Source organism: Gasterosteus aculeatus, chromosome 21, assembly GCF_964276395.1.
Source record: "Gasterosteus aculeatus chromosome 21, fGasAcu3.hap1.1, whole genome shotgun sequence".
Classification (NCBI taxonomy): domain Eukaryota; kingdom Metazoa; phylum Chordata; class Actinopteri; order Perciformes; family Gasterosteidae; genus Gasterosteus; species Gasterosteus aculeatus.
Genome location: NC_135708.1, coordinates 163,949 through 178,350, shown reverse-complemented (window position 1 = coordinate 178,350; position 14,402 = coordinate 163,949). Strand labels below are relative to the sequence as shown.

At 46.1% G+C, this 14,402-nt stretch overlaps 1 protein-coding gene and 1 long non-coding RNA gene across 3 annotated transcripts; both read left to right on the top strand.

Annotated features, from left to right (window-relative positions):
* Positions 1 to 2,558: 2,558 nt before the first annotated feature.
* Positions 2,559 to 5,569, top strand: LOC120811382 (uncharacterized). 2 transcript variants are annotated; one of them, XR_013454256.1, is made up of 6 exons: positions 2,559 to 2,713; positions 3,511 to 3,613; positions 3,772 to 4,076; positions 4,304 to 4,407; positions 4,902 to 5,049; positions 5,269 to 5,569. It is a non-coding gene; the product is annotated as an uncharacterized LOC120811382 (long non-coding RNA). The 2 variants fall into 2 exon arrangements; XR_013454255.1 differs by having other exon boundaries at positions 4,304 to 4,445.
* A 1,213-nt stretch (positions 5,570 to 6,782) lies between these two features.
* f3a (coagulation factor III, tissue factor a) lies at positions 6,783 to 14,103 on the top strand. Its single transcript, XM_040166647.2, has 6 exons — positions 6,783 to 6,934; positions 8,782 to 8,893; positions 9,170 to 9,363; positions 9,948 to 10,129; positions 10,216 to 10,384; positions 13,460 to 14,103. Exons 1-6 carry the CDS (start codon positions 6,880 to 6,882, stop codon positions 13,603 to 13,605), a joined length of 858 nt encoding a protein of 285 aa, XP_040022581.1. The 5' UTR covers positions 6,783 to 6,879; the 3' UTR covers positions 13,606 to 14,103.
* The last annotated feature ends 299 nt before the right edge of the window (positions 14,104 to 14,402 follow it).

Sequence of the window (14,402 nt, the reverse complement as noted above, 5' to 3'; positions counted from 1 at the left end):
AGGATGTTCATACCTGTTCGTGGTACCAGAACACCCCAGGCCGAAGATCGATGATTTTGTGGTCGTTTCGGCTGATGTGAGGCTGTCATGTTTTGGACACTTGGGTAAAGAGAGGGGCAGAGTTGTCAACTGATCATCATCAGTGGCTGGGAGAAGACTCAGGATAGATCTGGTAAGCCCAAGCACGTAGTGCGGGTCCACTGGGAACGTCTGGGGAGGCCCCCGTCCAACAGATTTTCAACTCACACCTCTGGCGGAGCTTCTCTCGCATTCCTGTAGAGGTAGGGGAATGTTGTATGTTCAAAACTTCCATTGTTAAAGCTGCGACAGTGAGTGAGGCCTTAAGGTCTTAGGTGCATCAATGGACAGTAATCCTTGAACACTGTGGTGGACACCGGCGGTCAGGGAAGCCGTCCGACTGAAGAAGGAGGCCTAGTCGAGGGAAGGAGAGTCTACAGTTTGTGATCGATCTCATGGTTGCTTTTTGCAGACAATGTGGTCCCAATGACCTCCAACTCTCACTAAAGTGCAGCCAAATGTGAGGCGGTTGGGATTACGATCAGCACCTCCAAATCTGAGGCCATGGTTCTCAGCAGGAAACCGATGGATTGTCCACTACGTGTAGGGAATGTGTCCTTACACAAAGTGAAGGAGTTCAAGTACCTCGGGGTCTTGTTCGCAAGTGAGGGAAAGATAGAATCTGAGTTACGGCTTTACCGCACAATTGTAATGGTGAGCTGAGCCGGAAGGCAAAGCTCTCGATCTACGGTCAATCTTCATTTCTACCCTCACCTATGTTCGGAAATGTGGCATTCAGGAGTTTCAGATGGATGTAGCTGGCGTATGATTCATTGGAAGTTGTACTAATTGTCAGGTACAAGCAACGCCACCTTGGTAATTGCACCCAAGGATTAAATCTTGTCCTCACAGTAATAGGTCTTAAGACACTCAGATCTGTTTGTACAGAGCCACCATAAAATGTCCGTCTTTAAAACAAACTATCTCTTTAAAAACGCTAACGCCGGGACATCAATCCACATCACCGGAGGCGGAGTGCCAGTGAGATTGGCGTCTGACCCTGTCGGCAATGCAGCGGCGATCGACGGTACACCCGTGTTTAGGTGAAACAGAACTGAGGCGAAGCCAAAACAGCTGCGTTTCTCTTGAATCCCTCTTTCAGTCTCCTGCGGTAGAGCATATAATCAAATCAATAGTGCAAACACCTAAATGATAGGGACTAGCCAAAGGAAAAGCACCCACCGATCAGGCAATAACTGTCTGCTCCAGAAGGTGGTAGGAGGCCAGGTAATGCTGCTACCGACAGCTAAATCACAGATTACGGTTACCAATGTGACCACATAGTACTATAAGGCCAGGAGTTACACGCAACTCACCAACTGATCCGCGGGTACGACCCCAGTGCAGGACGAGGGAAGCCTCGAGGTCGTCTGCACCAGACGTGGACGTCTGCACCAGACGTGGACGTCTGACCGACCGGAAGTGCAACTTTGCTTTGATTCGTATTCATGGGAGACCCCCCCCCGTGATTGGCTAACAAGTGTTTGGTAGTTAAAAGGGGCTTCCAGGAATAGAAGCTATTACTTCCACATAAAGGATGAGTCACGACCAAAAAAACTAGGTCACAGGCCAAAATGTGTTTCGTCACGAGAGTGAGAAGCTCAGCCATGCGTGAGGAGATCAAAGTAGAGCCGCTGCTCCTTTGCGTTGAAAGGAACCATTTGAGGTAATTTCGAACTTCTGGTAAGGACCCCCCCTGGGCGCCTCCCTAGGGAGGTTTTTCAGCCACGGCCAGCTGGGAAGAGGCCCCGGGGAAGACCCAGGACTAGGTGGAGAGATTATATTATTGATGCCTACATTATTTTGACAGCTGATGAAGACAGTATGGACCAGTGGGCTGAAACTCAATGTGATTATGCACAAGTAACACAGAATACCGGCCACCGGTCACTTTCTTTCTCACTGCACACGTCACTTTCACTTGTCACTTTTCACTCGTCACTTTTGTCACTTCCTGTTCGCTGGTGCACTTTATTTTTTCATGTTTAAATATTTTTAACTTTTTATTTTAAACTAACCCATAGCTTCATACTACTAACCCATAGCATTATATTTTATTTTATTCCTCGTGCACTGTTGTCTTGTCGTCCATAGTGGTACTGTCTGCTGTTACTGTTAAATAGCAGAAAAAAGAAGGAAACTTTATAAACATTGCATTGCTGTTCATAAAATAAATCAGTTGAGTTGAAACCATTTATTTAAAAATAGCAGCTTCAAAAGAACTCAAAACTGAAGACCAAAGGAGAGGGCTTAGGTTTATGTGGAAGTGGGGCCGTAGTCAACTACATTACCACACAACAAAGACTTTGGCTTGACGTTTAAGTTTTCAGTCATGTTGGAAAGTAACGTTGACTCTTTTATAAACAACGCATTCCACAGTTTTAACTCATTTTTAGTTGTGTCTGGAGGTCATGTCTCTAAAAAAAAGTCTATAAATAGACCTCAAGTTCACCAGATGCCTGACGAGTGGATGCCCTGACTCATGCACTAAGCTACAGTGTCTGTTAAATCCATAATGCGGATATCACAGTCGCTGAACGGGCTCTGGAGTAGCACAGAGTATATCTCCCTTTTTTGAACCTGATTGCTGCATTACTTATACGCAGAGTGGAAGACCGCAGGCTGCCACGTCTTTGTGAGTATTAGTGATTGGGTTATACTACTACAAGTAAACTGGTGTTGATGTCATGTTAGTCTGTTAAATATTATTTTTGTTATTATAATTATACTTACACAAACCACAAACTGAGTTCACACTGACATTCTGACAACTTAAGACATGTCAGGCTAGCTGGGTAGTCTAACCGTAGCTAGGCTACGGTTAGCTGGTAGTATATGTTCTTTTAAATATCCACAATATACAGTATTCTTAACTAATGTGACCATAGTCTTTAAGGCTGAATCGGTGATCTTTGCTTATTATTCACCAAAATTCCTGAATATTGTGTCCATTGTGTGTGCTAGTTAGCTACAAAAAAATCATAGCCATGTTAGCGAGTTAGTTTGTAGCAAGATACTTTTACCAGTCATATGCTGACAGGGGCGTGCTAGCGGTCGCCAGGACGGCCGGCCGGCGTAACGAGCAAAAGAACACCTAAACCTATGTAAGAGAGAATCATGTTTATGATATTTCATATTTCAAGTTTAAATGGATATAATACAAGGATTTTATTTGTCACCTATATAGAAATACTAATGTACGACATGTCTTGAATTAGCATTTGAATGTTCAACTTTACTGCACATGGGGTAAAGGAAAGAACGATCAGGAAAGTATTTTAATAAATAGCAAAAAGGGGGAGTATAACTGCTATAACCACAAAGTGTACTCAGTGTAAGAGCCAAGTGATGTGATTTATGTAGTTTTGTGTGTGTCCTGTGTAAAAGTGCAAATGTTAGTTTAAGACAAATGTGTCTCTATCCTAAAAAAAGCCACCATTATGGTGATACTGACGACAGTGACAGAGAGCCTGCACCCAAGAAGGCCCAACACCATCAATACGGCCATCTTCAGGACCGTCATTACCATCACGATGTAAATATAATCAGTATTTGTCTGATTGTGAAAATCAATGAACATTGATGAACTCTTACATTGCTGGTTTTTTTTAGAACTCTTCTGTTCTAAATGTCACAGAAATGGCTTCCCTATAACCCTTCCCTTATGTTTTTATTGTTTTATTTATTGTTCAGCAACCAACTCCATGGCCATCCTACTTCGCCCAACCTCCATTACCACCACCTCCAGGGCCATCCTCATTTTCTCCACTTCCACCACGCTCCCCTTCAAGGCCCCCCTCAGTTTCTACACCTCATCAGCAGTTATTCCAACCTCCTTACACCTGTTCATCTCAGGACAACTACATCGATCCATCTCCGTGCCATCCACCTCCCGGGATGTCCTCTGATGGCTTAGCTAGTTAGAGATAGAGCCACCGAAGTATTTATGCCCAGCCTGAATATGGGGCGTTCTGGGAAGGACCCAATAATCTGTACACGTAAGTGAATTACTGCACAATCATAGTATTAACAACTCAACATATGATGTTGAATCACATAAACCATATAAAGAAAACCCAATATGGATCATTTTAACATTGAGAAACTCATTCAGAAACATTAAAATCAATGTTAAAACAATGCCTTTCAATTACATGTTGTAGCATTGTCTGCTTTGCTACATTTAGAATTCATATCCTGTCTCTAAATGTATTTATTTTTGTAGCTGCTGAGCTCCACATGCTGACACTAATGGAGAACACGAAGCAACAGCTAAACCAGCTTTCAATAAATATGATCACGGCCGGAGCAGCAGCCGCTGAGCCTGTTGTGGAGGAGATCTTCTTCCCCCTGGACTCCTCGAGGGGGTTGATAACTTTGAAGACTGGTTGAAAAACGCAGGCAACACAGCCAAAAAACAGCACTTATATAACATTAATCTGTCTAATAACACTTGGTATTCACATGGTATTCATGCTGTTTTTTGTTGTCAATGGGCATCACAATAAGATTTGTCAGGGTACCCGGTGATATCCCTTGGGCCTTTTAATATATTTTATATATATATATATATATATATATATATATACACACATTTTCCCATTGGAATTAATGTGATTTCTGTAAATTTAGAGGTTTTATTAAAGGTTTATAGCTGACATATTTTAGCCTGTCCCATTAGGGGGAAATTGATACAACCATATAAACCTAAAATATTCCCTCAAGATTTATGACATGAGATATGTTGTACTCATTGCTATGTTCCCCTTACCATCGTTTATCAATCTGTTACCTCTCACTAATTTAGTGTCTTGTTTCCACAGGGGGGGATGCTGGCCTCCATTGGGGGAAGAGATACCAAACACATTGTCTTTAACATTTTGGCCAACAGTGTAGCCAAATCAATAAATTGGAAAGGGATGAACAATAAAAAGAAATTCAGTGAGATAGGAACCAAAACCATCATGGCTCGTAAGTATCATCATATACGTCATATATATATCATATATATAGATGCCTTTCTCTCAGTCCTTACTGAATCACTACTCCCTTATTTATTCACTGATAACTCCCGCCACGCCACTTTTGTCACATTTATTATTTATTTGTGCAAGCATTTTACTATAATGTCATGTAATGAAAATTCGTTTTATTATATATATTTTATCTAATATTTACTGATTCTTACAGGAGCAGTGAGGAAGAATCGGCTTTCGAACAAAGCCACAGACACCGAAATGAATCAAATAGCCATCAGATGGTTTAATCTGGCTTGCGCCCGTGGGGGGGCTCGCCGTGCCCGGTCACAACCAACTGAGATGCAGTGATCACATCAGGTTTTGTTCTTTATATTTTTACTGTTACTGTTTATGACATTTTATACCTCCACACACACACACTTTTTTTTCTGCATGCACACACACACGTACACGCTGTTCATGCTGTAAGTGCTCTTTTGCCTTATTAAAATAAAAAACTATTTTGAAAATTACAGATTGTGTGGGTATTTGTTTGGGCTATCACAGACCAGAGCCAGGTGAGCCCCAGATGTCAAATATGAGTCGCGGATTTGGGCCAGATCCGTACCACACGTCATGGGGTTAATAACTGTACTGGGCCAGTGCAAATCTGCACAGTGAGTGTGACTGCTGCGCGGATCTGCTGATACGAAAACGGATCTGGCACAGATGTAAATGCTGTCTGGGGTCCGCGTTCCCTTAGCGTGGCCCTTAGAGGACCAGATTTTTAGATTTTAGATTTAGAATGCGTCGTCACTGGTAAGATGGTATTGGCCGGCGCTCCAAGACTGTCCTTAGGAAACATCTGGGTGACGTCACTAAAAAACCACACAACAAAATTCTTTGAGTGAATTTTCCGATGTTAGGCAATAAAGTAGAGTTGAAATCACACTGCAAAAAATGGATTCATCTGATACAGAGTCAATTGTAGAAAAGAGCTGGAGTCCTTATCCAGTGTCAAGGGTTTTTAACTCTACATAGTAGAGTACACTTAGTAGAGTTCAATGATAGGTTTGAAACGTAACTGTACACCAGTGTCACAGTGTGTATTTTACACGGAGCAGATTTATCTTTGACCCTTATTCCGGGTTAAATTGTTAACACTTCATTGAGTGTTGATTTAACACTAAGATTGGGACAATGCAAACACCAGCTGTGAGGTCAAACTAAATCTCAATTTAACTCTCTGAAATTTGCTGTGTACGTCCATTTGTCCAAGTCTATGGTCTCAATAAGTGTTCTGTCCCAATAACCATTCCAATATGAATTGATAAATTATCATGTAGTTTTTGGTGTCTCTCAGAACGAAAACGAGGCCAGGATGTAATCGTCATCATAGTGTAATGACTGTAGCGATTGGAAAGGTGAATATTTGTGTATATGAAACCAATATATCCCATTTTGTACTGTGAGAGTATGTTGACGTGTGTACGTAATGGACGGATAATAGTGTTAGAAGCTGTAGGTGTCAGCATTGTGTCTTCTCATTGGCTGTAAACTCATTTGTAAATGAGTCCAACCTCCATGTTTAAAGTCTACCATTGGTCAAGTGGCTACACAGCGGCTCCACGTGAGCATGTGAACGCTCCTCATTCAGGAGAAAACCTGCTTCATCTGTTGAATGACCTCATCGGGACGCGCGCGCACGCAGGATGTGGGAGGCCCGCCCCTGTCTGGTGACGTAACAGCCGGACGCGCCTTATTAGGGGAAGCTCGCGCTCAGCGGCCGCAGCAGAAAGCAGCGTCAGTCGGAAGGAATCGGAGAAGCGGACTGAACCCCGACATGGGGACAATAAGACCAGTTCTTCTCACTGTCCTCTTCCTGTCCTCGGCCTCAGGTGAGTCAGCGACCATTTCAGAAATATCCGACTACATTAAAATGTCAAATGTTTCCTATAGAAGGGGACACTCGCCCATAAACAGGCCAGTTATGTGTCGTATAGGAGTCTATAAAGTCTTTATTAGTCATATGTGGTCTATGTGTATTCCCATGCAGTGGAAACCTGGACAGACATTCTCTGAGTCTCTGTCCACACTGTACAAATAGCGTGATTTAACAACATATTCAAATATTTTTTATGAAATATGGTGTAACTGATTCGCCGGCAACACAAGTTGCTCTTTAAAGTTGAAGAGGATCTAAGAGTTTTTTTGCCAACTGAAGTCCAGTCTACATCAGGTCATTGTGGAGCCTCCACACCTCCTTCACTACGAGCCGTTAGGCCCCATTTCCACTGAATACCATTGGTCTGGAGCGGCAAAGACACTACACAGTCATAACGATTTATACATAGTTATATGATATATATATACACAAATATAGATTGTTGTATTGTTACCATAACAACCTCTTATGGAGCGAGAAACAAATACGCTGGCATGTGTAAACCTTCATTGACATCAATTAAACACTATGCAGGCCAATAAATAAATAAATAAAACAGCTGAATATCTGCCTAGTAACTTGAGAAGACTAAAGCTAAAATAGGACGGTTTGTATTGAAGTAAAGTCCATTTCATAGATGAGAAGAGAAGCTGTGATGTGTGAATGCTCCTGTCATTATTCTCCATCGTCCCGCGCCTCACTGTCTCTGCCGCGTCCGCTTTGTGAAAGTGTACAACGATAACAGTCATTGTTTGCTCATTTCCTGCGTTCAGGAGTCAATGTCAATCATCCGAGCTACCTTTGGGGGCGGGGCACACGGGAGGAGGCCTGTGATTAGCTCCGCCCCTCAGAAGCTTCGTTCACTGATAAAAGTGCAACAAGCACGTTGGCGAGAGAGTCGCTGCTCTTTTTCTTCATCTCCAGCTTGATACTTTTCAATAAACGCTGTGAGCTTGTTCAGTGTTTAAATGTGACATGTTATGTCGTTCATATGGACCTAAGTGGACATAAGTAACCAAATGAATATGTGCATTTGCATTCATGGATATTCATCTCCAGCCCCCTGCAGGGTAAGACAGAGGTGTAATATGATGTGCCGCTCATATTAGATTCCAAAATATAAACATTTTATTTTCAGCAACACAGTATTTACCTCAATAAGTTATTTATTTCATCAGCGCCCAGGAACACGGGGGCAGAAGTGGGTTTCCGACCAGCACATCTGTTCCTCGCTGGCGTTTTCAATGCTCTGCTTTCTCACACACTGTTTGGAACAGGTGCCTCGGACGTTGAATGCTTTTTCCCACTTTGGGTAAAGGATGTCACCAACTGTCTGAAGCTTGTTCGTGTCAATGAGGCAAACCTCCGAACACCCAGAAACTGGGCCTCCTTTTCTCTAGTGGGTTCTTTGGGTGGTCCACCGAGTCAGAGGACCCAGTGGACCCAAAATGTCCCACTAGCACTGATAGAAGCACTCAGAACTTTATGATCATTAAGATCGTCTCACATTGTGAGCCTCCCAAAGTGTACTTTATGTTATCATTTTGTTTTAAAAATCCACTTGTTAGATTTTATTCAATTAAAAGTTCAGGTCAGAATGCCATTTAACCAATGTACCTTCTAACCAATGTACCTTCTAACTGAATGTACCTTCTAACCAATGTACCTTCTAACCAATGTACCTTCTAAAATAAGAGAGCTTTCGTTCCATTCATTGTTTGGCATTTTATGGCCATTAGTCTTTGTCCTTCCACACTTGATATTGGGAATAGTATTTGATATGAACTCTTCTATTTCCAGGCTCCTATCCCCGCGCACACAATGTCACTTGGAAATCCACCAATTTTAAAACCATCTTGACCTGGGAGCCCAAACCATCAGCTGATTACTCCTACACGGTGGAGTTCTCTGCGTAAGTACCTGCATGTGGGCTGACTGAAGTACACTCCCCGCGGGCACAAAGCCATCCATTCCTGATGCAGTACAACATTGGAGTGGAATGTTGATTTGAGGCCAGGTATCCATAAAGAGAGCGACGACTCGAAGGCATTGATGCTCCTCTGTGGTTCGTGGTTCAATCTGACATTCTGATGGATGTGTTCAGTGACATGACTTTGTGTAATGGATTCTATCAACCTTAATTTGATTTCTGTGTCTAATACTCACGTCCACATTTCTTCTGTTGCAGGGTCGGTGCTGACAAACAGAGGAACTCTCACTGCATCCGGTCCTCCGTGACCCGATGTGACCTGTCCAGCTCTCTAAGTGACCTCAATGCCAACTATGTGGCAGACGTCCTGTCTGAACCCCCCCTGGGGGCCACCTCCAGTCTCATAGAGTTCCCTTACTCCAGCTCACCGCGATTCTGCCCCTACAAAGACAGTAGGTCTACTACCACAAGTACTACTACCACTACAAGTACCACTACTGCTACAATTACATGTTTTCATGTGTTGAAACAACATTTTATTAGTTAGTTTATTAGTTAATTATTAGTTCCTAATATCAGAAAGTCAGAAAGAAAGAAATCAAAGGCTGATGTGCACCTCCGTCCCAGAATGCACAGCGACTTTCTCTGACCTGCTGGATTTAAGCTGGAATTCTTGTCCTGGTTGCTCAGAATTCTTAGCAACCTTTGTAGTTGTTTGACCTCCATGTTATGTGGTTTAGATAAGAGCTACAAAGACACATTGAGCTCGTAATGTTCAATTATTAATGATGTGGTCAATGTATCAAATGTTACAGTCCAAACATTCAATGTGCTGCTCGTGGCTTTTGACCTGTCTGACTTTAGTGCTGTCTGAGTTCACAACACAGTAATGGAAATGAAAGAGAGGCACAAGTTTTAATAAACTAAAGTCATAATTGAGTTGGTCAAATGTGTTGAGAAGCGTATTTGGCCCATTTGTGGCCTTGGTGCTACCAAACACCTCAGTGACCTCTGATGCCTCTTTGCTCCTCCTCAGCTGATGTAGGCCGACTGGACTTTAAGCTGCAGGTGAGCGAAGACAAAAAGAAGACCACCCTGTATGTGACTGACCCACTCACTGCACTGTTTGAAGATGGCCGTCAGCTGAACATCAGGGACATCTTCTCCAGCCAGCTGCAGTACAAAGTCACCTATTGGAAAAATAAGAGCACTGGGAAGGTGAGTAAGAGCAAACGTTCAAGTGTTCGCCTCAAACACTCACGAATGAGATGTTTACTTGACACACTTCCTTGTGTTGTCTGCAGAAAGTGCGCCTGTCAGCGAGCAATGTGATAGAGATGACTGATCTGGACCGAGCAAAGAGCTACTGCTTCAAAGTCCAGGCTTATATTCCCAGCCGGAGCCTCGACAAGCAGCTGGGAGAGCTGAGCCGGACCCAGTGCTCCGACGGCGACAACCAGTCCGTCTTTGAAGGTGAGGCGACCTGCTTCTGTTAAAGGGTTACACCCTCCCGCAGTGGACAAGTGTCCCTATGTGACTAAAAAGCTGCTTATTGATCCAATACTGAGCACTCAGCACCAACCACATGCTCCACGATCCGCATCGAGTCAGGAGTCAAGTCCCAGTGAGACTGGAGTCAGACACTCTCAAGCCTCCACACTGTGACCCGTTCCCCAGTCACACAGTGAAGCCTCCACACTGTGACCCGTTCCCCGTCCCACAGGAAGCCTCCACACTGTGACCCGTTCCCCGTCCCACAGGGAAGTCTCCACACTGTGACCCGTTCCCCAGTCACACAGGGAAGCCTCCACACTGTGACCCGTTCCCTGGTCGCACAGGAAGCCTCCACACTGTGACCCGTTCCCCGGTCGCACAGGAAGCCTCCACACTGTGACCCGTTCCCCGTCCCACAGGGAAGCCTCCACACTGTGACCCGTTCCCCGTCCCACAGGGAAGTCTCCACACTGTGACCCGTTCCCCGTCCCACAGGGAAGTCTCCACACTGTGACCCGTTCCCCGGTCGCACAGGAAGCCTCCACACTGTGACCCGTTCCCCGGTCACACAGGAAGCCTCCACACTGTGACCCGTTCCCCGCCCCACAGGAAGCCTCCACACTGTGACCCGTTCCCCGTCCCACAGGAAGCCTCCACACTGTGACCCGTTCCCCGTCCCACAGGGAAGCCTCCACACTGTGACCCGTTCCCCGTCCCACAGGAAGCCTCCACACTGTGACCCGTTCCCCGTCCCACAGGGAAGCCTCCACACTGTGACCCGTTCCCCGTCCCACAGGAAGCCTCCACACTGTGACCCGTTCCCCGTCCCACAGGAAGCCTCCACACTGTGACCCGTTCCCCGTCCCACAGGGAAGTTTCCAGACTGTGACCCGTTCCCCCGGTCACACAGGAAGCCTCCACACTGTGACCCGTCCCCCAGTCGCACAGGAAGCCTCCACACTGTGACCCGTTCCCTGTCCCACAGGTAAGCCTCCACACTGTGACCCGTTCCCCGTCCCACAGGGAAGCCTCCACACTGTGACCCGTTCCCCGTCCCACAGGTAAGCCTCCACACTGTGACCCGTTCCCCGTCCCACAGGGAAGCCTTCACACTGTGACCCGTTCCCCGTCCCACAGGGAAGCCTCCACACTGTGACCCGTTCCCCGGTCGCACAGGAAGCCTCCACACTGTGACCCGTTCCCCGTCCCACAGGGAAGCCTCCACACTGTGACCCGTTCCCCGGTCACACCGGGAAGCCTCCACACTGTGACCCGTTCCCCGTCCCACAGGGAAGCCTCCACACTGTGACCCGTTCCCCGTCCCACAGGAAGCCTCCACACTGTGACCCGTTCCCCGTCCCACAGGGAAGCCTCCACACTGTGACCCGTTCCCCGTCCCACAGGAAGCCTCCACACTGTGACCCGTTCCCCGTCCCACAGGAAGCCTCCACACTGTGACCCGTTCCCCGGTCGCACAGGAAGCCTCCACACTGTGACCCGTTCCCCGTCCCACAGGGAAGCCTCCACACTGTGACCCGTTCCCCGTCCCACAGGGCAGCCTCCACACTGTGACCCGTTCCCCAGTCGCACAGGAAGCCTCCACACTGTGACCCGTTCCCTGTCCCACAGGGAAGCCTCCACACTGTGACCCGTTCCCCGTCCCACAGGAAGCCTCCACACTGTGACCCGTTCCCCGTCCCACAGGAAGCCTTCACACTGTGACCCGTTCCCCGGTCACACCGGGAAGCCTCCACACTGTGACCCGTTCCCCGTCCCACAGGGAAGCCTCCACACTGTGACCCGTTCCCCGTCCCACAGGGCAGCCTCCACACTGTGACCCGTTCCCCAGTCGCACAGGAAGCCTCCACACTGTGACCCGTTCCCTGTCCCACAGGGAAGCCTCCACACTGTGACCCGTTCCCCGTCCCACAGGAAGCCTTCACACTGTGACCCGTTCCCTAACCCACAGGAAGCCTCCACACTGTGACCCGTTCCCCGTCCCACAGGGAAGCCTCCACACTGTGACCCGTTCCCCGTCCCACAGGGAAGCCTCCACACTGTGACCCGTTCCCCAGTCGCACAGGAAGCCTTCACACTGTGACCCGTTCCCTAACCCACAGGAAGCCTCCACACTGTGACCCGTTCCCCGTCCCACAGGGAAGCCTCCACACTGTGACCCGTTCCCCGTCCCACAGGGAAGCCACCACACTGTGACCCGTTCCCCAGTCGCACAGGAAGCCTCCACACTGTGACCCGTTCCCCAGTCGCACAGGAAGCCTCCACACTGTGCCACTAAAACGTGGACAGGCTCAAGTAGTGTTTGTATGTGCAGAGAGACCAGAGACGGATCACTTGTAGATCCATTGATGGATGGATGTCATGATCTTATTGGTTCAAACTGGTTGGTACTTGCACACACACTTCCCTGGTCTCATATTATTCAATAGGTGCAAACTAAATAAAGTAAGACCAGATTTGTTTGGGAACATTTTGATTGGCTTTCAAAATGTTATTTTTGCTAACAGCATTAGCAGAGCAAACACAGCTGCCTCCAGCGTGCAGTATTCTCACATGCAGGAACATGAAGCAAAGTGTGTGAACACTTTTTAACAGATGTTAATGTCACAATGCAGCTCCATTAAGTGGGAGATATTCACACTAAGACCAACAAGTCCTTGTTTCGTATTGTCCTTGCTGCGCTGAGGGAAATGGCCTCTTATCCTCCACAGCACATCGGCTGCTACGTCTCTGTTCTGAAATCCAACACTCCCCTCTTGTGGCAGCAATAAGTGATCTTTGTATGTGACATCTGAGTCCTGTGTGCCATTGTTGTACAGTGCTGTCAATCATCATGACCATTGAGAGTGATCAGTTTGACTCAATGCCACAAACATTCCTCTTCCACGGTGGACGTCCTGCTCTTACCGGCGTTTGAAACCTTTAAGGCTCATTCTGAAGTGTCTCGTTGGATGTGATGGATGTCTGGCCTGTGCGCCCTGCCGGAGGAGAACCATGTCTTTGTAATGTCTTGTTGTCTCGTCCCGTCTTCCACAGTGTATTCAGTGGGTGTGATCGCTGCGGCCATCTTCCTCATCCTGCTGCTCATGGGCCTCGTCATCGCCGTCACGGTGGTCTGCTACAAGCGCAGGGAGGCGGCTCAGCACAGCGGAAAAGAAGGAATGCCCCTCCAGGATGTTTAGACACACACACACACATACTGTGGTGACATGCGGTACAGCTGGTAGAGTCCAACATTTCACTGTCAAACACTGGAATCAATCCGTCCTCTAGTTTCTGTGAAACTGCCCCTCAACACGTTAAACATATTTAATCCTTTTGTCATTTAATGCTGCAGAAAAAAGCACTGTTTGAACACTAGTCATACTGCCGGGACTGTAATATTCTATATGTATATTTCTTATTTCTTTTCTACTTGGTGATGGGTACCTCTGATGACTGTAGATCAGTACATAAACACTGCCAACTGATTGTATTTTATTTATTTGATAGTGCATTGGAGTTTAGGGAACTAGTGAAAGTATCTGATACACAGTATCAGTACTACATAATTGTGTTTAATTGAAAGTATTTGATGTATAACACATTTGTATATGATGGAATATTTGAGCTTTTCTATACTGCAGGTTGTTGCAGATAATTCCATGTTGAAGAGGTAATAAATATTTTACTGAAGACTTCCAAGTTGTACATTAACATTTAGTTAGAGGATGATCGCGTCAAACAGAATGTAAAGAAATCATATGTACGTAGTATCATTTGTCTTTATAGTGACCCGTGACCAGAGCAGGTATGGAAAAGTACAACATCTGTTCTTTGAAATGAATTGATGACACCAGATGTTCATTGTGTGGTTTATATTTGTGGAAGTGGGAAGCAGAGCAGCATCTTGGTATGAGAAGTGGAAGCAACATTTTCCTAAACAAAGTCATTGAAAGCAGATGATTAGTTTAAGAGAACTAGTTGAAATGAGTTCCAG

Excerpts from the sequence above, each read along its gene's own strand:
- f3a (XM_040166647.2), top strand. The coding sequence starts at position 6,880 with ATGGGGACAATAAGACCAGTTCTTCTCACTGTCCTCTTCCTGTCCTCG. Across the intron at positions 9,364-9,947 it reads ATTCTGCCCCTACAAAGACA|CTGATGTAGGCCGACTGGAC; the intron begins GTAGGTCTACTA and ends GCTCCTCCTCAG. Across the intron at positions 10,130-10,215 it reads AAAATAAGAGCACTGGGAAG|AAAGTGCGCCTGTCAGCGAG; the intron begins GTGAGTAAGAGC and ends TGTTGTCTGCAG.